Source organism: Pelobates fuscus, chromosome 6, assembly GCF_036172605.1.
Source record: "Pelobates fuscus isolate aPelFus1 chromosome 6, aPelFus1.pri, whole genome shotgun sequence".
NCBI classification, from domain to species: Eukaryota; Metazoa; Chordata; class Amphibia; order Anura; family Pelobatidae; genus Pelobates; species Pelobates fuscus.
The window spans coordinates 212,501,073-212,524,859 of NC_086322.1; the positions used below are offsets into that span (position 1 = coordinate 212,501,073).

The 23,787-nt window shown below is 37.3% G+C and overlaps 1 protein-coding gene across 1 annotated transcript in view; it reads right to left on the reverse strand.

The window, feature by feature from the left end:
- Positions 1–23,787, reverse strand: part of PDE6B (phosphodiesterase 6B) — an 87,297-nt gene that overhangs the window by 26,864 nt on the left and 36,646 nt on the right. Inside the window, exons 11-18 of the mRNA XM_063458712.1 lie at positions 20,535–20,600; positions 18,008–18,154; positions 16,958–17,065; positions 16,150–16,259; positions 15,028–15,115; positions 13,977–14,077; positions 3,039–3,146; positions 1,246–1,309 (exon numbers count right to left, since the gene is read on the reverse strand). Of these exons, the coding sequence (XP_063314782.1) occupies positions 1,246–1,309; positions 3,039–3,146; positions 13,977–14,077; positions 15,028–15,115; positions 16,150–16,259; positions 16,958–17,065; positions 18,008–18,154; positions 20,535–20,600 (792 nt within the window). The remainder of the gene's footprint in view (positions 1–1,245; positions 1,310–3,038; positions 3,147–13,976; positions 14,078–15,027; positions 15,116–16,149; positions 16,260–16,957; positions 17,066–18,007; positions 18,155–20,534; positions 20,601–23,787) is intronic.

Below are 23,787 nucleotides of genomic sequence, written 5' to 3' on the forward strand. Positions count from 1 at the left end.
CTCTCTTTTTCCGTTTTAAGCTGTGGGTGCCTGTCTGGTGGCCCTCACATTTAAGACCCCCACAACTGGCATCTCCGATTGAGCTCCCGGTCAGTGCTCGGAGGCAAGTTTGTATAGGTCACTTCCTCACAGCTTACAGAGAGTCACACAGGGAGGCAGAGGAAGAGTCAGAGAGAGGAAGAGGAAAACTGACAGAGAGCCTGGATCAAGGGAGTGCAACCGATACAGGTGCATAGAGCCACCCTTGTGCTACATGGGGGATCTAAAAATTCCTTGTACCAGGGCATATCTCAACCGTTACTATTTTGCTGCAGTACCTACCCCTCCTTTTAGCAAATAGTGTCTGTTTATCATCTGCAAGTTTCACAAGTAGTAAGATGAAATTACTGGAAGCAACTACTAAAAAAGTTATTATATTCTATTGGAAGAACTTGCAATTAATGACAATCAAATCTATACATTGTGCTAGCAGTTTTGCATGCAAATTTATAGATTGGGAGAAAAATCTATATAAAATAGCCTTTTCTCCTAAGTCTCACTCAAGGCCTCAGCAGACACTAAATGCCGAGGCACTGACTGACAAGGGAGAGCAGAAGCAACTACAGCGCATGTGTTGCAGTTGCTATGGAAACTCTAGAAATGCTAGAAGCTCCGGCTAGGGAGTATAAGAACAAATTATGTGATGTTACTCCATTCCGAAGCCAGTGTGCCATTGTCACTGAGGAGGTTTGCTCTACTTAAGGATGCTTCCCTTAGCAGGGCAAACTAAAGAACACAGCAGGATGACCCGGAGATGGGTTTTCCATGAAAAGTAACACCAACGTGGCGCTGGAACAGAAAGGGGTGAGTAAATCTCTATATTTTACATTGAATGCATTATGTATCTGTGTGACATATGATGCATTGAATGTATATGGTAAGGTCACTTTAAGGAGTGAGGGCGGATTGTCAGTCTGACGAACAGAGGGCTGGACTGTCATGTCTCATATTATTGTTACTTTGACTGCTTTACACCAGGACATTTATTACACCGTAACTGTACATTTACACAGCTTTCAAATACCTCTAGTACCTCAAGTCTAGTCAGACTAGGGAATCTCATGTATCTTTTAGAATAAATCGGTTTCTTCTTTACACTGATTTTATGTGCACTTATAATTCATATTTGAAAATTATATAATCTGAATTGAATAGTTTAAAGGCAAAAAAAAAATATTTTTTTAATGAAAATAATGAAATTCTAACCTTGCTCTGGACTTCCCAAGGTTTGGTAATCGCAGATAAGTCACAGGCTGTCATCATCATAGCCCTGTGAAGCAAGCAAGATTAACAATAACACTAATCACCAGCAAATCATTGACAGAACACGTACAATTTGGCCAGAATTACTATGTATGATTGAGAAATCTCTCAGTGCAGTGATCCATAATTTAGAGTTACATAGTAATCTAGGTTGAAAAAAAGTCCATCGAGTTCAAAACTGAAAACGCATCTGTTTATGCTGTTGTTCCAATAGAAGACAAAAAAACAAAACAACAATTTTAAGCAAATTTCCATTATGCCACAATAAGGGGGGGGAATCTTTTTTGATGTCATAAATTTCTCTTTGGATTAACAACCTGTTCACATATACATTAATTATTTAATTGACTATTCCGTTTTTCCAAAAATACTGCTAGGGCTTTTTCAAAAATATCTATAGAATCTGAGAAGACAACCTTTTTGTGCATAGAATATCACATCTTTATTGTGTTAACTGTAAAGAACCCTTTAAGATGTAAGCGAAAACACCTTTCTTTCAGTCTTAATGGGTGACCTATTGTCTGTTGTATATGCCTGCCAATAAACAGGTTTGCAAATAATGGTTTGTACTGATGCTGGATATATTTGTATAGAGATATCGTATTCCCACTAGCTTTTCTTCATGACTAATGTTTTCCATCCCTCTTTTGCTTGTGACGGATCTCCATATTGGAGTTCTGAGATTTTGTTCTCCTCTGCCCCATGGTGCCTGTGGTTTGCTTTTTAGTGAGATCCTTTAACTGATTAGGGGGAGGGAATCAGATTAGATTGTGGGTACACTGATAGCTCTGCAGATTAAAAATAATACCAGCACAACATTTGTGTGGGAATTTCTACCTCCGCCTTTACCTCCTCTACATATAATAATATATCATCTTTTTCTGGTACACTGTCTCCAAAATAGAGGAAATTATTTTTGCAATGAAAGCTTCATACATTCCCTAAAAAATCCATAGCAATGTTTTACCTTTTTAGCATGCATACGTAAAAGGGAGTGTTCTAAAGTAAAACATTTTCCAGGATCCTATCTTCTTCTTTATCCAGGGCCCTAACTCTAAGAGAATCAATAGGTATGAAGTTTGGGTTCCCCTCTTCAACGTAAGCATTCTTGCTGCTGCTCACTGCCCTAATAACCATGTTTTTGGTCTCTCCTGCATTATGGGATTCTTATATGCAGTTTTTGGGGCTGTTTTTTTTTTTTGGGGGGGGGGGGTAGTCACACACTCTGACACATGTGACTTAGACAGCAAAAAACTCTATTCCAGGCTGTCTAATGTTAATTCTGTGCAAAAATGACAACTGTTGTCCGTGTCCACTGCACGCTGGTGACAGATGTAATGAGCGTGTTCCTTGCATGCAACGATGGGAGTGTGCCTGCAAGTGGAAACATAAATCTCCCCTCCCTCCATGTGCTCCTTACAATTTAAAGTTGTTCTTTTTTTTTTTTGTAAATAAATCTCCCCTCCCTTATTCTCTCCCATCCATAGGCTCGTGCATTCATGCAAAACTGAACTGCCAATCCTTTAAAGGATTGTCCCCCTTTCTGGATTGGTCTGCCCCCTTTGGTTGGTACAAGTGGCACAATTGTAGACCCTTTTCCACGCTCCCACAGGTGTCTTGATGCCTAGGTTTCTGTTGTTGGAAGGCATGATGTTGAAGGTTTATAAACCCTAATCATATAGTTGACATAGTTGACATATAGTTGATATAGTATTCAAATTATGGTATATTCTCACATTATTATTTCTTTCCTTGTAGCTTCAAGTGATAAGTAGTCAATCCACTTCTGCTGGTCATCATAGGTTTTTGACTGATCAACAATTTTCTGAAACATTGTTCGTTTTCTGTGATAAAAGGAAGAGATTAAAACCAATTATAACTAATCATTTTCTCATGGCTTGATAACACACATACAGTACTCCAATGCAGTTTCATTTCAAAACTCTCTTTAACACCTAGAGTCCATAATTAACTCTCTTGCTAAAACCGGAATATCCTGACATGCAACCCTATTGTTAGTTGCATTGGGATTCACCCCGATTTTAAAAACCCATAAATAAGCTCATGTGCAAACATATCTATGAAAGCAAAAAAGGCACTATTCTAGAGGCAATGCTAAACAAAGAGCAGTTACCATGTAACCCAACAGAATGCTTCTCAACAATGTGCCCATTACCCCAAAATTAAACTTGTTTAAACCTTGATGCATGTGCATGTGGCACTTCCTATTTGTTCAATCAGGTCACCATTAGTTCTATAATAAGTTCAAATTGACTCAATCTTTCAATGTGTTATATAGATAATAGAATTGCACATTATTATTTGTTTCGGCTGAACCAATTGATTTGAAAATCTTAAATTTGAGCATGGCTGAATTTTGACCATATGGCGGTTCAGCCGGTCTGAATTTAGTTAACGAAAAACTAAAAATCTAGAAAACAAATTTATATGAACCAAAAGGTGCAGAAATGAGCAAATCAGTGTATTATGAAATATATACAGTACATAATGCAAATATTATGTTTATATTTTGCAGTGCACTACACACACATTTTTTAGCAAATTGGTTCACACATCGAATGAAAAGTATAGGGAAAAGGGAATGGGGCAGTTAAAAAACAAAAACATCTTTATAAAGTGACATGTTATATATTTATTTTATATAATATATAAATATGGATTTTCTTACTGCTCCTCATTGTTTTCCTCCATTGGTCACTTCTCATTTGATCAGTGAATAAAATTTAGTGGCTGTTCCCTAATTATCAATCATCTTTTTTCTCATCAATTATCTTTTTTTGTGGCAGATTACAGAATCACTAAACAAAACAAACACATGCTTGTCTATTGTGTTTTGTTTATTTACGGCTTAAAGTAATCTTCTAGTGTAATAGATAACGCTTTAAAAGCATAAGGAGAATGATTAACCCTTTTGATAGTACACCTTTTCACATCATTGCGTTAAGCTAATTTTTTTAACTTGTATTTGCAAATGACATTTAAACACTACTGAAAGTATTTTTACAGCAAGTAAGATTACAACACATTGCATATCCAGCTACAAACAAACAAGTATACAACGGCTGACCTTGAATTAATATGCACAGAATTACAAAAACAAAAGGAATTATTTAATTGCTTTTGGTATTATTTTCTGTTTCATATCCCTTAACAAATAAGGCATGAACTAACAAAATTAATTTTCCACACATAAGTATAAATTGTACCAGTTTTTTTTTGCCCTGGGAATAGAAATAAAAGAAAAAGTAATCCCCATATGATTAGATGTAATAACCATTTATGGCAACTATATTGTGACTTGAACAAATAAAACTAAAATACACTTTCTCAGGTTACCTCAGTGATTGAAAATTCAGACCACCCAGGTGCAGTGAGAAAATCAATAAATAAAAAAGGATAATTACTTCCCTTTTCTTAATCAGGTAAAACAAGAGGATTCCTCTTAATCCTCACAAATATAGAAACAGGGTAGAATATACCTAAATATATACAAAATAAAAGAAAACGCTCATAGGGGATTAACGTAAAACACACGGATGCCCCTTATATTTATGTCACACTCACGAGATATATGAGGTTTTCAGGCACATCAAGTTGATGAATATTCTTAGGTCCCTCAGGGTCAGAGTAGTGGTTTGGACATGTAAAGAATAATAAACATCGACATAGTGTAACTTTGTTATAAAAGTAAAACTCACAGCTTTAATGGTAGCACTTACAGTGTAACACTTGTAAAAAGGCCCATCAGAACAAGTTTTCTTCTCACATCAAGAGTGGAACGAAATGTCCTTGTTGAATTTCTCAGGCAGGCAGTACACAGTAATAAAAAAATCAAATAAAATAACAAATAGTAATAGCAAACACTATTAGTCTCTACGCGTTTCGTCCGGTTCGCCGAACTTCCTCAGGAGTAGTGGAGTGCTTCAATCCTTCTGGGGCTTCCAATTCCTTTTAAATCTTTCCCGCCGGCATTTCAATACAAATTTCCAATTTCAAACAGCTGATCGTCCGTCCGTTCATACACTCCATATATGGAGTTCCGGCTCTCCTTCGTGGAGCGCACGCGCGTTCCACAGACCCGGAAATGCCCACGTTGCTCTGGGTTGGGCGGATGTGCGACACTGGAACGCACGTGCGTTCCACTCCGTCCGGTCATCAACGGCATTGGACGCAACACATACAGGAAGAGAACAAAATAGAGAAGATACAATGAAAAAATGAATAAAAAATAAAAAATAAAGCAATTTAAAACATATTAAGACATATTGAATGTCCACTTCATTATAAGACACCCAAAATAAAATAAAATATGATGCAAATCAGATGAAACACCATTCTACTTGTAGGTCTAAACAAGACCTTCCCAGCCAGTTTAAGTATTTTCCTATGTGACGGTAGCATAGCCAAAGTTACACAAATTTCCATAAAAATCCAAACACATCTTACATCTGTGACAATCAATAGAGTTATGAAGGAGTATGTGAAACAAAGGTGAGGACTCTGGAGCCATCCGGCCAAAAAATAATAATAATCTGAATATTATAATCTAAATATAATAAAATAAAATAAAATAAAATATAAAATAAAATAAATGTAAAAATAAAAATAAAAATAAAATAGACAATATCTATAAAAAACAAACTAAGTCAAAATCCACATTTAATCCCAGTGGATGTAGGGTCCTTAGCCTATGGATCCAGAATCCTTCCCTTTGTCTGAGTTTAGTGGTGACATCCCCTCCCCTTGCATCCAAATTCACCTGTTCAATAACAATCCAAGACAGGTTGGAAATTCTAAAGTCTGGGCACTTACTACAGTGTGTGGGAACTGAGTGGTTCTGTACCCCTTTCCTTATGTTGTTAAGATGCTCCAGGAAGCGTATTTTAGCTTTCCGCCCTGTTCTTCCCACGTACTGTGCCCCGCATCCACACGTGAGTAAGTAGACTACATTATTTGATAGACAGGTTACATTTCCCTTAATTTTAAATTCTTCTCCCGTAGTTGTACTACTAAAGGTATGTGTGTGACCTGGTCTATGTTTACAGGCTTTGCATTGCCCACATGTATAAAAGCCTGTTCTGCATTTTCTTATTCTAGTAGTATTTCTAGGTTTAAAGAAACTTGGTGTAAGGTGTGTTGAGAGATTTCTCCCTTTCCTATATATGACCTTGGGGATATCTGGCAAATTACGTCCCAGGAATTCGTCAAGCTGGAGAATTGACCAATGTTTTTTAAAAATCTTATTGATGTGAAAAGCCTTTGAGTTGAACTGTGTGTTAAAAGAGAACTCAAAGGGGTTTCTCATACCGGTTGATGCCTTAACTCTGTTCGTCAAAAGATCCCCCCTACTGGTGTTCCTAATTTTCATTGCCTCCATCTGTAATTGGTCTTTTTTATAGCCCCTCTCTACAAATTTATTAATGAGGAGATCTGCTTGTTCTGTATATGACTTCACATCAGTGCAGTTCCTCCTCAGCCTCGTAAATTGGCTTTTGGGAACCCCTGAGAGCCACTTGGGATGGTGCCCACTGTCCGATTGAATGAAACTATTTACATCTGTGGGCTTGAAGAAAGTTTTTGTTTTAATTTTAGAATCTTCAATGTAAATCGTCAGGTCTAAAAAATCTATACTGGTTGGATTAAAGACTGGTGTAAACACCAGCGAAAACTGGTTATTATTAAGATATGAAAAGAAGTCATCAAGTTGTTCGTCAGACCCTTTCCAGATGACAAGAATGTCATCAATGTACCGACGCCAGAGCACCAGGTTTGCCCCAAAAGGACTGTCTGACCAAACGAATAAACGCTCCCAACAGTCCATGAAGATGTTTGCGTAACTGGGGGCAAACCTGGTGCCCATAGCCGTACCTTTGATCTGTAGAAAGAAATCATCATTGAACACAAAAAAATTATGCGTCAAGATAAACTCTATGGATTCGAGCAGGAATAACCTAAACTTGAGATCCATAGTCTGATCTCCCTCAAGTTTCTCTCTTACAGCTTCTAATCCTTGCTTATGGTCTATTACTGAATATAAAGAGCTAACATCCAGTGTAATCCAAATGTAGTCTTTACTCCATTCTATTGAATCCAACTCTTGTAATAGATGTTTGGTGTCTTTTAGATAAGATTTCGCTGCTTGGGCATATTTTTGTAGTGAGTGGTCTATAAATTGGGACAATTTAGATGTAAGCGAGTCAATCCCGCTTATTATCGGTCTCCCAGGCGGGTGGGTTTTGGATTTATGTACTTTCGGGAGAAAGTAGAAGGTGGGAATTCTGGGATGTTCTTGAAAAAGAAACCTATATGTGTTGTTATCAATTATGTCGTCATTAAGTGCTTTTTCTAATAGAGATTTAAGTTCACCCCTAAAAAATATATTGGGGTTATTCGGAAGTCTAATGTAAGTAGTGGTGTCTCCCAACAGTCTCTCAGCCTCTCCCAGGTAAAAGTCTGTTGACATCACCACTATGCCTCCCCCTTTGTCCGAGTGTTTAATGACTATGTCATCCCTTTTTCTCATACTCTCCAATGTTTTCATCTCTTTTTGAGTCATATTATTACAAAACTCTTTTCTGTTGGTTAGTTTTTCCAGATCTTTTGTAACCATCTTATTGAACACCTCTATTTGGCTACCTTTTTCTTGGGGATTAAAGGTAGATTTAGGTCTAAATTTCGTAAGTACATCTGTCCCATGTTGGGATTCCTCTTTTTGTCCCAAAGGGTCTTCTAGTTCTTTTTTTATGAAAAATCTCTTAATACTTAGCTTTCTAATAAACTTCTGGAGGTCTATATAAACCTGAAAGGGATCCGGGGGAATATTTGGTGTATACTTAAGGCCTTTTTTCAAAATTAGGCATTCTTCTTCAGTTAATTTGATTTTTGAGATATTAAATATACCCATTGCTTCCTCCTTCTCTTGTTGTGTTATTTCTATGTTTCCTTCCCTGAACTTAACCTCCTCCTTTTCCCTGGGGTGTCTTGATCCATTAGTGGGGTGAAACGATTGGTAAGATCTATCTTGTGGGACTTTGGTGCAAAGTATTGGGTTATGCCCTTTTTCCTGACCTTTTGGTCTTGCCCCCTCTCTAAAAAATCCCTATCTTGGTTTCTACCTTCTGGGTGTATCCCATCTCTATTGGATCTGGATGTCTCTTCTCTATTTGGTCTAGATTCATTTCTTACTTTTGAACTCCATTTAGATTGTTGGTTATATGTGGAGACATATCTGTCTCTATTCATCGGGGAATGTTGTTTATAACCCTCATCTATTTTTCTTTTTGTCAAGTGAGTGTCATACCCTATGGGTTTAGCTTGTTTACTTTTATTATAGTTAGAGTGAAAATTTTGAACACTGCGTCTGTCTTTGTCTTTCTACAGATCAAAGGTACGGCTATGGGCACCAGGTTTGCCCCCAGTTACGCAAACATCTTCATGGACTGTTGGGAGCGTTTATTCGTTTGGTCAGACAGTCCTTTTGGGGCAAACCTGGTGCTCTGGCGTCGGTACATTGATGACACTCTTGTCATCTGGAAAGGGTCTGACGAACAACTTGATGACTTCTTTTCATATCTTAATAATAACCAGTTTTCGCTGGTGTTTACACCAGTCTTTAATCCAACCAGTATAGATTTTTTAGACCTGACGATTTACATTGAAGATTCTAAAATTAAAACAAAAACTTTCTTCAAGCCCACAGATGTAAATAGTTTCATTCAATCGGACAGTGGGCACCATCCCAAGTGGCTCTCAGGGGTTCCCAAAAGCCAATTTACGAGGCTGAGGAGGAACTGCACTGATGTGAAGTCATATACAGAACAAGCAGATCTCCTCATTAATAAATTTGTAGAGAAGGGCTATAAAAAAGACCAATTACAGATGGAGGCAATGAAAATTAGGAACACCAGTAGGGGGGATCTTTTGACGAACAGAGTTAAGGCATCAACCGGTATGAGAAACCCCTTTGAGTTCTCTTTTAACACACAGTTCAACTCAAAGGCTTTTCACATCAATAAGATTTTTAAAAAACATTGGTCAATTCTCCAGCTTGACGAATTCCTGGGACGTAATTTGCCAGATATCCCCAAGGTCATATATAGGAAAGGGAGAAATCTCTCAACACACCTTACACCAAGTTTCTTTAAACCTAGAAATACTACTAGAATAAGAAAATGCAGAACAGGCTTTTATACATGTGGGCAATGCAAAGCCTGTAAACATAGACCAGGTCACACACATACCTTTAGTAGTACAACTACGGGAGAAGAATTTAAAATTAAGGGAAATGTAACCTGTCTATCAAATAATGTAGTCTACTTACTCACGTGTGGATGCGGGGCACAGTACGTGGGAAGAACAGGGCGGAAAGCTAAAATACGCTTCCTGGAGCATCTTAACAACATAAGGAAAGGGGTACAGAACCACTCAGTTCCCACACACTGTAGTAAGTGCCCAGACTTTAGAATTTCCAACCTGTCTTGGATTGTTATTGAACAGGTGAATTTGGATGCAAGGGGAGGGGATGTCACCACTAAACTCAGACAAAGGGAAGGATTCTGGATCCATAGGCTAAGGACCCTACATCCACTGGGATTAAATGTGGATTTTGACTTAGTTTGTTTTTTATAGATATTGTCTATTTTATTTTTATTTTTATTTTTACATTTATTTTATTTTATATTTTATTTTATTTTATTTTATTATATTTAGATTATAATATTCAGATTATTATTATTTTTTGGCCGGATGGCTCCAGAGTCCTCACCTTTGTTTCACATACTCCTTCATAACTCTATTGATTGTCACAGATGTAAGATGTGTTTGGATTTTTATGGAAATTTGTGTAACTTTGGCTATGCTACCGTCACATAGGAAAATACTTAAACTGGCTGGGAAGGTCTTGTTTAGACCTACAAGTAGAATGGTGTTTCATCTGATTTGCATCATATTTTATTTTATTTTGGGTGTCTTATAATGAAGTGGACATTCAATATGTCTTAATATGTTTTAAATTGCTTTATTTTTTATTTTTTATTCATTTTTTCATTGTATCTTCTCTATTTTGTTCTCTTCCTGTATGTGTTGCGTCCAATGCCGTTGATGACCGGACGGAGTGGAACGCACGTGCGTTCCAGTGTCGCACATCCGCCCAACCCAGAGCAACGTGGGCATTTCCGGGTCTGTGGAACGCGCGTGCGCTCCACGAAGGAGAGCCGGAACTCCATATATGGAGTGTATGAACGGACGGACGATCAGCTGTTTGAAATTGGAAATTTGTATTGAAATGCCGGCGGGAAAGATTTAAAAGGAATTGGAAGCCCCAGAAGGATTGAAGCACTCCACTACTCCTGAGGAAGTTCGGCGAACCGGACGAAACGCGTAGAGACTAATAGTGTTTGCTATTACTATTTGTTATTTTATTTGATTTTTTTATTACTGTGTACTGCCTGCCTGAGAAATTCAACAAGGACATTTCGTTCCACTCTTGATGTGAGAAGAAAACTTGTTCTGATGGGCCTTTTTACAAGTGTTACACTGTAAGTGCTACCATTAAAGCTGTGATTTTTACTTTTATAACAAAGTTACACTATGTCGATGTTTATTATTCTTTACATGTCCAAACCACTACTCTGACCCTGAGGGACCTAAGAATATTCATCAACTTGATGTGCCTGAAAACCTCATATATCTCGTGAGTGTGACATAAATATAAGGGGCATCCGTGTGTTTTACGTTAATCCCCTATGAGCGTTTTCTTTTATTTTGTATATATTTAGGTATATTCTACCCTGTTTCTACCTCAGTGATTACCTGAATATATTGCACTCCACTTCCCAAATACACACAAAAAATAAATAATATTTACGTATATACATATATATGAAAATAATCCATACTTAGTAGGTATACCCCAATTGAAAACATGCATGCATTCAGAGGCGTGCACAGCCTATTGCATAAGGGTGTGCACCCTAAAGCCCACAAACACGCAGCATATATATATATATATATATATATATATATATATATATATTTATATATATATATATACAGACACACACACATACATATGTGTGTGTGTGGGGGTGCTGTGTGTGTGGGCGCTGTGAGTTTAAGGGTGCTGTGTTTGTGAGTGTGTTGTGTGTGTAAGGGTGCTGTGTGTGTGTAAGGGTGCTGTATGTGTGTGTGTGTGGGTGCTGTGTGTGTGTGAGGGTACTGTTAGTGTATGTGTAAGGGTGCTGTGTGTGTAAGGGTGATGTATGTGTATGGGTGATGTTAGTGTGTGTGTGCTGTTAGTGTGAGGGTGCTGTTAGTGTGTGTGTGAGGGTGCTGTTAGTGTGTGTGTGAGGGTGCTGTTAGTGAGTGTGTGCTGTGTAAGGGTGCTGTGTGTGTGAGGGTACTGTTAGTGTGTGTGTGTTTGTATGTGTGTGGGGGCTGTGTGTGTGTGGGTGCAGTTTGTGTGTATTGTGTGGGGGTGGGGAGACACTTTAGTTAATAGCCCCCTTCATTTCTTACCTTTTGAAGGGAGGGGGGACCGTGCTGCTGCCATCCCTGGTGCTATCCCTGCGGGGCTAGAGTTCACTCTTGCAAGATCTGAGTGTTGCCGCGGCAACACTCCGACCTCACGAGAGGAACCTGGCAGAGCTGCTGGCTAGAGCTCCCCCGGGTCCTCTCCTGCCTACCTCCTTGCCTTTGATCTCCCTCAACAGCCCATGGAGTAACACAGCGTGAGCTACAGGGATTAGGGTGTGCCCAGGCACACCCGGCACACCCAGTGCGCACACCTATGCATGCATTTATTTATGCGTATTTTCATTGGAGGTAGTTATATCTAAAAACAGCTTGCAAAGGCTACAGTCTTTTGTCTACTGCCTTTTGCAAGCTCTCCCCTTCTAACCCCACCCAGACTTCCAGTGGCAGTCCAATTACAGGCTTTCTAATGCAGCTCAGTGAGAAGGCTTTGCAAGGCAGGTGCTATGAGCAATTGTTGCCACTTGAGTTTAGCTCTGCTAAACTAACCAAACAAGGAGGTAACAGGAAATGTTGTTTGATTGACAGCCAGGGTGGTGTAACCAGGCTAATTGATAAATGTATCTAATTGTATTGAAATCTGCACTTTCTATAAAAAAGGACACATTAAACATTTCAGCAAGCTAAAGTGCATTAGGGGTCCAGTGTGTCCCTTTAATAACAAAAATACATAATTAAAACTATATTTATTATGAAAGAGTACTTCACTGTTTCAATTACAATAATTTATATTGTGCCAACATATTGTGCAATGCTGTACAATAGGTAAACAAATCAGACATCTAATTCTAACAAAACGTATATGACACAAGAGCTCCCTGCTCAAACAAGCTTATAGTCAAAAGAATGGCTCTATGTAGTTTTATCTAATATCTCTTCACCAGTAGATTATATACCTTTTTATTAAATAAATAAATATATATATATATATATAACCTTAATTGGTTTTCTTTGTTTTTTGGTTTTTTTTCACCCGAAACCTCTTTCTCTTTAAAAGGCACTTGAGATTGAGGGGCCTTCCACCTCTCTGTTCCTGTACGTCCAATTGTCTGGTTACAATTACATGTCTGTTAGTCCACCTATTGTACAGCACTACAGAATCTGATGGCGCTATATAAATAATAAAATAATAATAATAATAATTAAAGTGGCATTATAGTCACCAGAACAACTATATCTTAATGCAGGCTTTCCTATGGGAAAGCATTGGATTGTCTGAGATCAAAACTTCTGATGATGTCAGCCAAGGAGGCGGATCACTGTGTGGTCAGCTTTGCTGCACCTGCGCAGCAATGGAAATAAGTTTAGTTTATATCCTCTTTAAGGGGCGCAAGGAGGGGACAGACACCTAAATAGTGTTTTTAACACTATTGGGTCAGGAATGCATGTTTGTATTCCTGAACTTAGAGTGTTCCTTTAATCTTTCCTTCCATTTACCCTGAGAGAATGGCACATATGGTTTCCAGCAATATGATGACATCAGCAAATTTGCCTATTTATCGATCGTGGGGCAGAGAGGGAAGAAAGAAGATTGCTTAGAAAGGAATGTAAGCCTCGGTACCCCTGTTTGATGACCTGTTTGTCGTTCTGTGCATTCTAGAAGCAAATTGAATGAAAAGATGGAGTCATCTTATGTACTATTACTCACCCCAAAAGTATAAGCTGGAGTGTATCTTTGGTCAACTCATCCATGTTTTGAAAGCAATAAATGTTACCAACTGCTGCTCAACTTAACTTGCCTGTTGCTGCCATTTCACATAGAGCAATCACAGCAGTGGGCAAGTTAGGATGAGCAGTTGGTCAGATAACAGTCGAGTCTGACCCAACATTGCTGCTCAGCCAGATAAAAAGTGAAAATTTTCTCAAAAAATCAATATTCATAATTTTAAAAAACATTAAGTTTCTTTAAATGAGAAGTGAAAATGTGATGACAGGCTATAATGGTTTAGCAATTGGTGCAACATTCTGCAGTTATAAGCAACACAGTACAACATGAGATTGTGATACCCTTAAACAAAACAATTTAGAATTCTTCGGTGTAGAATTACAAACCGGAACACATTCTATATTTGCCTAACATAAGTGCCTGCCAACCAAATTATTTGGATGTTTTTGCAACTTACTTGAAATAAAGTGCCAAATCTGTTGCTATGATAGCGATATCCATCAGATGAATAACAATTTCATGTTGCCTTCTGTTGAGGTTTTGGTAAATATTCATTGACTAACAAAGAACAAAAAATTTAAAATTTATATACCAGACATATCTCTCCCAAAACTATTACAATTTTTGTTATTACCAAGTTAAAGCAGCACTATCATTATATATTTTTTTTCTCAAATTCACCTTAGTTTAGATATACATTAAAAAAAGTATTGATTACTTTTACTTGTGGGGAGCGTGTTTGTCAATCTTTGGCAATGGGCACAGCTTATATAGTTACTCCAAGCACCTGCAGTCTGTATGTGCTATGAAATGCTGCGAAAAATCCCTCAGCTGACTGAGGTGCAACTCAACCTCTGACAGCATCATTAAAGTGTCATTAGACAGGCCGGGAACAAGAGTTCTGTGCTGGTTAAAGTGAATTCTGTACATATTAGGCATCTCTTGTCAACAAGCGCAGCATGCTCATGACAGCAAGCCAATAACGGCACTTCCCCTCCTCCATGCTGCCTGCCGTCCCTGATATAGATCCACCTTCAGTGCAAGAGGATTGGGTCGAGAGAGAATATGGCCTTGGCACTGGAGAGGAAGGTGAGCGATAGTTCTTTTGTATTTTTCTATTTATTTCAAGTTGAGAGCCAGGATAGGAAGGGTTCCTCTAACCAAAAACAGTGTTTCCTTAAAACACTTTTTTTTTTTTTTTGCTTGGGCAGTCCTTTAAGAAAAATTCCTTATTAGTTGCTCAGCTAATGTACCCACAATCCATTAGTTAGAATAATCCAAGAGAAAGACACACTCCAGACAGAAGATAATAAAACGGTGGTAACTGACTACTGAGATCAGGTGCAAGAAAAAAGATAATAAATATAAAAAAAGGAAAGGGGGGAGTACAGCCACTCATTTATAAGGAGCCTGAAAGAATAAGCTTGACACTGCCGCTTTACAATAATTAGCCTTTAGACTACAAATTAAAATCCCTGCTGGCTTATTTTAATTTACAAATACTTTACCTCATCTGAAAGTAAGAATTTTCCAAACTCCAAGTGGTGCCTCTCTAGAATAGAAGATCCATGCAATCTTGCCAAAGGATGTTGAGATCTATTTAAAATGAAATAAAAAAAAAAAAGAAAGGTTAAATTTCCAAAGTTGTTAACTATAACAGAAATCAGATTTTTGTTTTGTTTTTATATTGAAATCAATCATTGTCCAAAGAGTTATTTGCAAGTTGTTGCAATACACATTGCCAACTTGGAGCTGGGCTAATGAGTGGATGATTCCAGTGATGCGATTGGTTTGACTCTGTGGTTGCTCATCCATAGAGGCACTTAGGTCAGTGTACCTCCAGATAATTGATCTGTTGCCAGAGATTAAAGAGTAAATCACTAATATTTTCCTATGGGGAAGGCTTAACTGACAAATTTCCATTACAAATGGTAAATATTGCAGTGCTATAATTTCCCCCTCCCAGAATTCTGTTATTTCTCTGTGCTGTGGGGGTTAATTCCCCTGCAGCACAGAGTCTATTAAACGGACGAAACAAAAAGGTAATGTATTCCGCATTTGCCCTTTCGTTTAGTTTATATATCGTTTGAAGGACTTTCGTTTACGCTTTACTAAACGAATAAGAAAAAAATGAATTTTCGAACGAAATTGTATTAGTTGGAAAACGACTAGAATATAACAATTCTTCATTGAAGCTATATTTTCCGTTTAGATATATCAGTCTAACATTTGAAATTCACTTAGAATTTTACCAATTCATATTTGTGAATAACCCTGTATGTGAAAACAGGTTATCTTTTCCAACATTGATGGGTTATTAATGTTATTATTAGTATGTATTTATGCTTGAGAATAGTGTCTTCATTACAAAATGTTTTAAAAGTTTAGTGTAAAAGTATTAGGTCATTGTGTATCCCAAAAACTGAAACACATCCATAGAGATTCTGGATGCATTCAATGCGGTCTTAAAAGAACTGTTCATGTTTTGTTATTCAACCACTTATTTTGAGACTTTATTTTATGTTTACATTTAGATATAGCTGCGTGAAATATAAGGGATACTTTAACCCCTGCAAAATATGTTATGTTTTATGTTTAATATATAAAAAATTATAAAACAAAATACTTACTTCATCTGATAAAGATTATTAGTTCCTCTGTGGTCGATATCATGGCAAAAGCCTGCAGTGACCATAGCCATTGCTTCTAGATCGGTGTAGTAGCGTTTGAGTTTCCCAGTCTATTAAAAGAATGCAATAGATATATATCAAATTATACTATTTATAATCCTTTAAGGTATACTTTAATCCTGAATTATGATAAAGCTTGGAAAAAAACTTGAAAATTCAACACAACTATTTTGTCTTCTCTTCCATCTTATCAGCACCCCTCTTTGACACCTTTTTATAATTTATCCCTTACTCCCCTTTCAGCTTTTTCTCAATTCCACATTTGTCCACTAGCCCTTTTCTCCTTGTTCAGGTACTTTCCAAACACTATTCGCTCTTAAACTTCTCTTAGCATGTGGGAGTCTAATTAACTAATGTTATGAATTGATCCAATGGACTAGATCTTTGTGGTCATGGTCATGTATAGTCCTATGTGTGAGCTGTCATGTTCCTGCTCTCCATCATTAGAGACCTCAGGAGATGAGGAATCTGTGACCCAAGCAATTAACCCCTTAAGGACACATGACATGTGTGACATGTCATGATTCCCTTTTATTCCAGAAGTTTGGTCCTTAAGGGGTTAATTCACATACCTTTGATACTTCTTGATGTATCCTCAACACTGCAAAGGAAGATGTAGGAGCTATCTTTCTTTTACACCATTGGATCTACTACTGCAGGCTTGAGACCATTCCATTTATTACAATTGATGTGGTTAAAGCACTGTAACACACCTATATATTAGAACCAGATATTTGATAAAGCATACCATTAAAAGAGTAAACATGGTCTGTGCAACATTGAAACCATGACGCCAGTTATGATAGGTAACCTTTCGATATCCCTTCTTCATTGCATACATAAACCTTATCAGTGCCTAGAAAGAAAAGTACATACAAGAGAATTATATTGAAATTTCACTAAAGTGTCAAATAAAACCATAAACCTTGATATCATAACTCGCTTATTTGTTATGATTTTCTTGTATATTTTTTCTTACTCAATTAGTTTTATTAGGTTAAGTATTAATACATCTATGTATGTTGTCACATACATTTGTACTTTGTGTCTCACTGTCCCCTGTAGCTTTTGTCCCTGGTGACCTACCATGATGAGACAACTCATTAAATTACTCACTATTATGAAGGGCAATTTGAGGGACTGGGGAAAAGAAGTCACCCTAGACTTGTGCTTCCCAAACCAGCCTTCAAGACCCATTTTCTATTCTTCTTTCAAACCTCAAGAAGGCTTGGTCATATCTCTCAAGTTCCTTCCTTCCTATTTAGGAGACTATGTGACAAATTACAGACAGACACAAATATAGAATTTGTAAAGGGGTTTAATGCTTAAGGGATCCCCTAAAAACACAAAGTTTTGTTTGTTTGTTTTTTCATGAAATTCCATAACAGTTAGTCATTTTTAATTGATACTTGTTGTATCTCTCAAAAATCCTTAAATATGGATAAAAAAGAAAGTAGAAAATGTGTAATTACTGGACTGTTGATATGCTGTGATAATCATGTTGATAGCCACTGACCAAGACATTACCAGGTAGTGTGGTACCAATTGGACATTTCTCCCAGTGTCTACTAGTGTCCGTGTCCCCAGGTCTCCCAGTGTAGAAGGCAGATATTGTCTAGTTCAAACATGAATTCCTGCTCGCCCATTATGATTTATTTTTTGATGTTTGCGTTCATACAGGAAGATTGCATCATATACTCAATACTATTCTTCAGTTGTTATTCCCTGCTATTAGATGTATTTATTATTTGTGATTTAGTTACAAATTGCTATATGTGATAACCATTATTGTACTTACTTCTGGAGGGATCTGGAATTTTTTTACTACTCCAAGTTCATAGTACATTTGAATTCCACATTTTACAAGATCTGTTTCTGTGCAATCAAAATCAGAGAATCGAAATTCATAAATTTCAAATTTTTTGGGTCCTGGTAATTCTTTTTTCTGAACATACAAGGAAAACACATTGTTACTGGATTTGCACACACGTATGTAGTCTTTTAAAATGTGCTTGTTTTTAATAAACAATATAGGTATAAATTAACAATAAATATAACAATATTGAAATATTCTATCCTATCTTCAAAATGTCGTAGGTAAATATTGCTTTAAGCTGTGTGGTCCACATGTCCAGTAAGTAGACCAAAAGCGTTATTTTAAACCAAGTTATAAGAAAAGTTATAATTAAAAAAACAGGAATATGTGAACTTAAAGAGACTGGAAGGGGAAGTAACCTAACTAGAATAGGTAGGATAGAACCCCACTAAGATTACCTCAAGTATAAATCGTTCAAAGTAATGGCAAACAAAAAATAATACCTGCTCCACAGTTAACTTTTACTGCAATTAATGAGTTTGGGCTAATACGACCACCGTATACAGTCAGTTTTCTGAACCGTAGTTAACTTTTACTGATTGCTAACAATCTCAAGTGTTGGACATGGAATGCACTCCTTAGTATACCCGCCTCACAGTTAACTTTTACTGCCATTAAAAAACACAAGCAATTACTCTCTTTTCTCACTCCCCCTGTGACATCATGGAGGTTCATCGCCAAGAGGCATGACTTGTCCCTCAGATACACACAATTGGTTAAATAGGAAGATCGAAATCACCTTTAACCCCTTAATGCCGTTACGGCGTTCTATGCCGTCCCCATTTAAATGGGCGTTGCGGTGGCATAGAACGCCGTAATGGCTTAAGCCCCCAGGAGCCTCCAGCTACTTTTTCTTTTTCGGGAGGACTGCCTGACAGCCCAGGCAGCTCTCCCCCGGCAAATCAGACCCCTGGGGGCTATGCGATCGCTCTCAAAGAGCGATCACATGGCCCCCTATAGCTGGCTGTGGATCTGCCAGCAGGGAGACTGTATGGGTTGTCAAACCGTCCCCCTGCTGGTGGGAGGTGTAAAAAAACATAAATTAAATATACATATACAATATTTTTTTTTAAATGAAAATAAATTATATATATATATATATATATATATATATATATATATATATATGCAAAATGCAAAAATGTATATAAAAAGGATGCACTCTCCGGTCTCCCAAACTTATAAAGTTTTTATTCAATCAAATAGTGTGTAGTAAGATGATCGATGTTTCGACCCATTCGGGTCTTCCTCAAGATCTTGAGGAAGTCCCAAATGGGTCGAAACGTCGATCATCTTACTACACACTATTTGATGGAATAAAAACTTTATAACTTTGGGAGACCGGAGAGTGCATACTTTTTATATACATTTTTGCATATGTACTCAGCGTGGGATAGCACCAGGGCTTTGAGCTAAATACAATTTCGTCAGCAAGGGTGAGTGCCACTATACTTATATATATTTACATTAATGATTACATAAGTATACATGTAGAATTTAAATACATATGTATGCATATATATATATATATATATATATATATATATTACAATTCTATGTGTCTATTTAAGTAATCTTTTAGCATAATTATATGATTTTATTAATTAAAATTTGACTGACATGCCTGACAACCCAGGCAGAAAGTGCAGAGAATTTAATTTGCAAGCACTATATTTAAACCTGTAACTTTCCAAGACACCATAAAACCTGTACATAGGGGGTACTGTTTTACTCAGAAGACTTCGCTGAACAAAATTATTAGTGTTTCAAAACTGTAAAATGTATTACAACGATGATATCATCAGTGAAAGTGATTTTTTTTGCATTTTTCACACACAAATGGCACTTACACTGACAATATAATTGTTGTGATACGTTTTACTGTTTTGAAACACTAATATTTGTGTTCAGTGAAGTCTCCTGAGTATAACAGTACCCCTCATGTACAGGTTTTATGGTTTTTTCAAAAGTTACAGAGTCAAATATCAGGCTTGCGTTTCTGTTTTTCACATTGAAATTCGCCAGATTGGTTACGTTGCCTTTGAGAACGTATGGTAGCCCAGGAATGAAAATCACCCCCATGATGGCATACCATTTGCAATAGTAGACAACCCAAGTATTTCAAATCGGGTATGTTCAGTCTTTTTTAGTAGCCACTTAGTCACAAACACTGGCCAGAATTGGCGTTCAAATTAGTTGTTTGCATTTTTCACACACAAACAAATCTTAACATGTGAAATATCTCCTTTTCTTGTGGAACCTCTAAGCAATAGAATTTTACACCATGATGAAGTCCCTGCTCGATAAGCAATCTATATAACAAATATCCTCGGCAGTAGTCACTATTTCGAGCATATAATAAATGATATTCAGAAAGCAAATTATGATGCAAAAACTATTACAAAAGAATAAGTAATGTACAGTACAAATGTGTTCATTTAGCTCTTACAAGAGTTTGGACAATTTCATCCTCTTCACAGTTTTCAAATTCTTTCCCAAGTTTTGCTCGAGTTGGCTGAAATAAAATAAAAAGATACTTTTAACAAATATCTATAAGTCTGTCTGTTTTTCTTAATTAAATGGCTCGAGTGCCGCACCCCTTTTGTTTTAACCCTGCACTATAAAACATTGCTGTTTTATAGAAGGGGGCATAATTACACACCAGACTGCCTATCAATCATCCAGGCCAGCCCACTGAGGGTGGACAATGCAGAGAGCAGCGTTTCAGTGCTCTTTGCAGGGTCCTAGTGCCCTGAACAAAGTGATAGCACATCTAATGATGCTTTGCACTGCACTTTTTGGGTACAGCTCTATGATGTCCCCAAAAGCAGGAACAAAGTTGGGACAGGACCCTAAAATCGGAATTGTTCTTCTGAAACTGGGTTGGTTGTGAGGCAGTGGCGGAACTACTAGGGTCACAAAGGTTACAACAACCGGGCCCTGGTGTCTTTTGCATTTAATCACCAATAATACACACTATGACAGCTCTGCATTCAAATGTCAACACTACACACAAATACACCCCTGAGTTCACATGCTAACATTACAAACACACCTCCGCATTCATACACTAACACTACATAAAAAACCTTGCATCCAAACACCAACACTACACACCCCTGCATATAAATGCTAACACTACACACAAACAGACCTCTGCATTCAGACATCAGTATTATACGCAATTACACATACTTCAAACACAAAGGCCTACATTTACAGATACTGCATACAAATAAATAGAACTTTGTACGGATGGGTCAATATTCAATCCACAGCTGGCAAAGCATCATAGGATTGTACGACAGCTGTGGATCTACCTACTGGTTCTGCTATGTAGTGGAGGTAGACCTTATCAGATTTAGGCACTGGGTCCCTGAGGTTTCTAGTTCCACCCCTGTGGGTAGGCCTGGCTTCGGAAAGAGTTCAAGTTAATATATGCAGCAGAAGACAATTAATGTGCTCTTGGGCTGAAGCAACACAGCATACATTACACAACATAGATTTTTGCAGACAACAGCAGGGGATTTGACTTGTGTCATTAATAACAAAAAGACCTTGCTACTGAAGAGTATAACATGGTTAGCCTTGTCACTAAGAACTATCTGTACTTCTCTGCAAGACAAAAAAAGAGTTATACACTATTAACACGCTCCAAATACTAACCTTGTCCTGGGAACTGTTTAGATATGTATATATATATATATATATAGGACACTCGGCAAAATAAATGCGGATTCTGTGCTTTACAGAATGGATTTCACCAAACTGAATGGTATGACTGTCTTCGATCAAATGTTCCTTGATTTTGTTATATCTATGAATAAAAATGATGGTCCCTTACTACTCAGCAGCTAGGAAAAACTGGGGAAAAACCATCTTTCTGTTGTACTTTTAGCTTTTCTTCTAAAGTGTTAAACCATATCTGCATGGAGCACCGATTCAGCTCCCAAATAGAGAGGCCACTCATCCTGATATCCAGTCACGTGTGGTGTTCCCCAAGGTTCCATTCTCGGCCCCCTACTATTCACATTATTTATAAATGATCTGCCTAATTTCTGCAAATCCTCAAATGTACACATGTACGCAGACGGCACAGTAATCTATGAAAGCAAATCCGATCTACCGCAGCTTGAGGCTGTGCTCCAAGACCAGTTTACAGAGGTAGAAAAGTGGATCACGAAAAACAAACTCTTCCTAAACACTGACAAAACTGTCACAATGATCTTTGGAACCGTACCTAAATTACACAAATTGCACGATTCCCACCTATCCATCAAAACAAAATCAAATAGTAGTCCACTTTTTCAAATACTTGGGTATATTGTTAGACCCCAATCTATCTTTTGGCCTCCACATAGAAAAACTTGCATCTAAACTTTATCCAAAACTAGGTGCCCTGTACAGAAACAAATCCTGCCTAAGCCCTAGTCATGGAAAGATTGTACAGCAAATGCTGATGCCAATCATTGATTATGGGGATGTAGTATATGCATATGCACCGCAAACTCACCTTAATAAACGTAATACATTGTATAACTCGTTCTGCTGCTTTGTGCTACAATGTAATTACAGGATCCATCATTGTGACACGCTAAAAGAACTAAACTGGTTGTCGCTGGAATCCAGACGCACCCTTCATCTTTCCAGTCTTGTGTTTAAGAGTTTTTCTGGGAAGCTCCCTCCCTACCTGAGCAGAATGCTCTCCCCAGCTGTTCCCACCTCTCCTATAACCTCCGATCCAGTAACAGCACTTTATTTAGTCTACCTCAATACAAAAAGAAAGCAGCCCGATCCTCCTTTTCCTACAGAGCACCACAATTATGGAATGACCTCCCGCACATTTCCAAATCTTCCCCAAGTCTAAAATCCTATAAGAGATCCATCTCTACATATCTTAATACAGAATGCACCTGTCATGGTTGATTATATGTTTCTTACCTGTTCTATGTTAAATTTTGTATATATTGTGTATTAATATTGTTTTTGTATTTTATTGTTTTGTGAACCCAGGAGATGAAAACGAGAGAAATCTCAATGTATCCTTCCTGGTAAAATATTTTATAAATAAAATAAAACAAATCTAGTGAGGAAAACGGTCTTCTGAGTGCAGTTAATCTATATTTATATAAACATTGTGATAACCCAATGTGCTTTATTTTGGGAGAATAAACATTTTGGGTTTCTCCTATACAGTCTTTTGTGATATCAAAAATCAGTTCTAGTACTCAGGTAGGGGTGAGTTAACCCAGAAAAATACATATTGACTCTGAACACTTCTGAGGAAATGTTTGGCAAATATCAATTAATTCACTTTCTCTTTCAGCACATGGTAAATGTGTATTATACCAGGTGTAACATATTATTGATAAAATACCAATTATTATTCCATAGATTATTTTTGCATGTTGTTTTGTTCATGTAATAATTAGTTAATAATATATATCTTGTAAATGTGAATCGTCAAATACAAAGTTATCTAACATATCACAAATGTAAACATTTCTTAAATAGCCCATAAAAGGCAGATGCAGGAGTACCCAGAATAATATTTGTTTCTATGTTAAAACAAGTAAAATGGGCAGAAGTATCTGAAATGGTAATATTTTGGAGAGGTTATGGTGCAGACAGAGAGTATTCTAGTGTCTCTCCCTGCCCAGTTAGGCTTATAACTGCTGTGAAAAGCTATAAAACTAAACCCT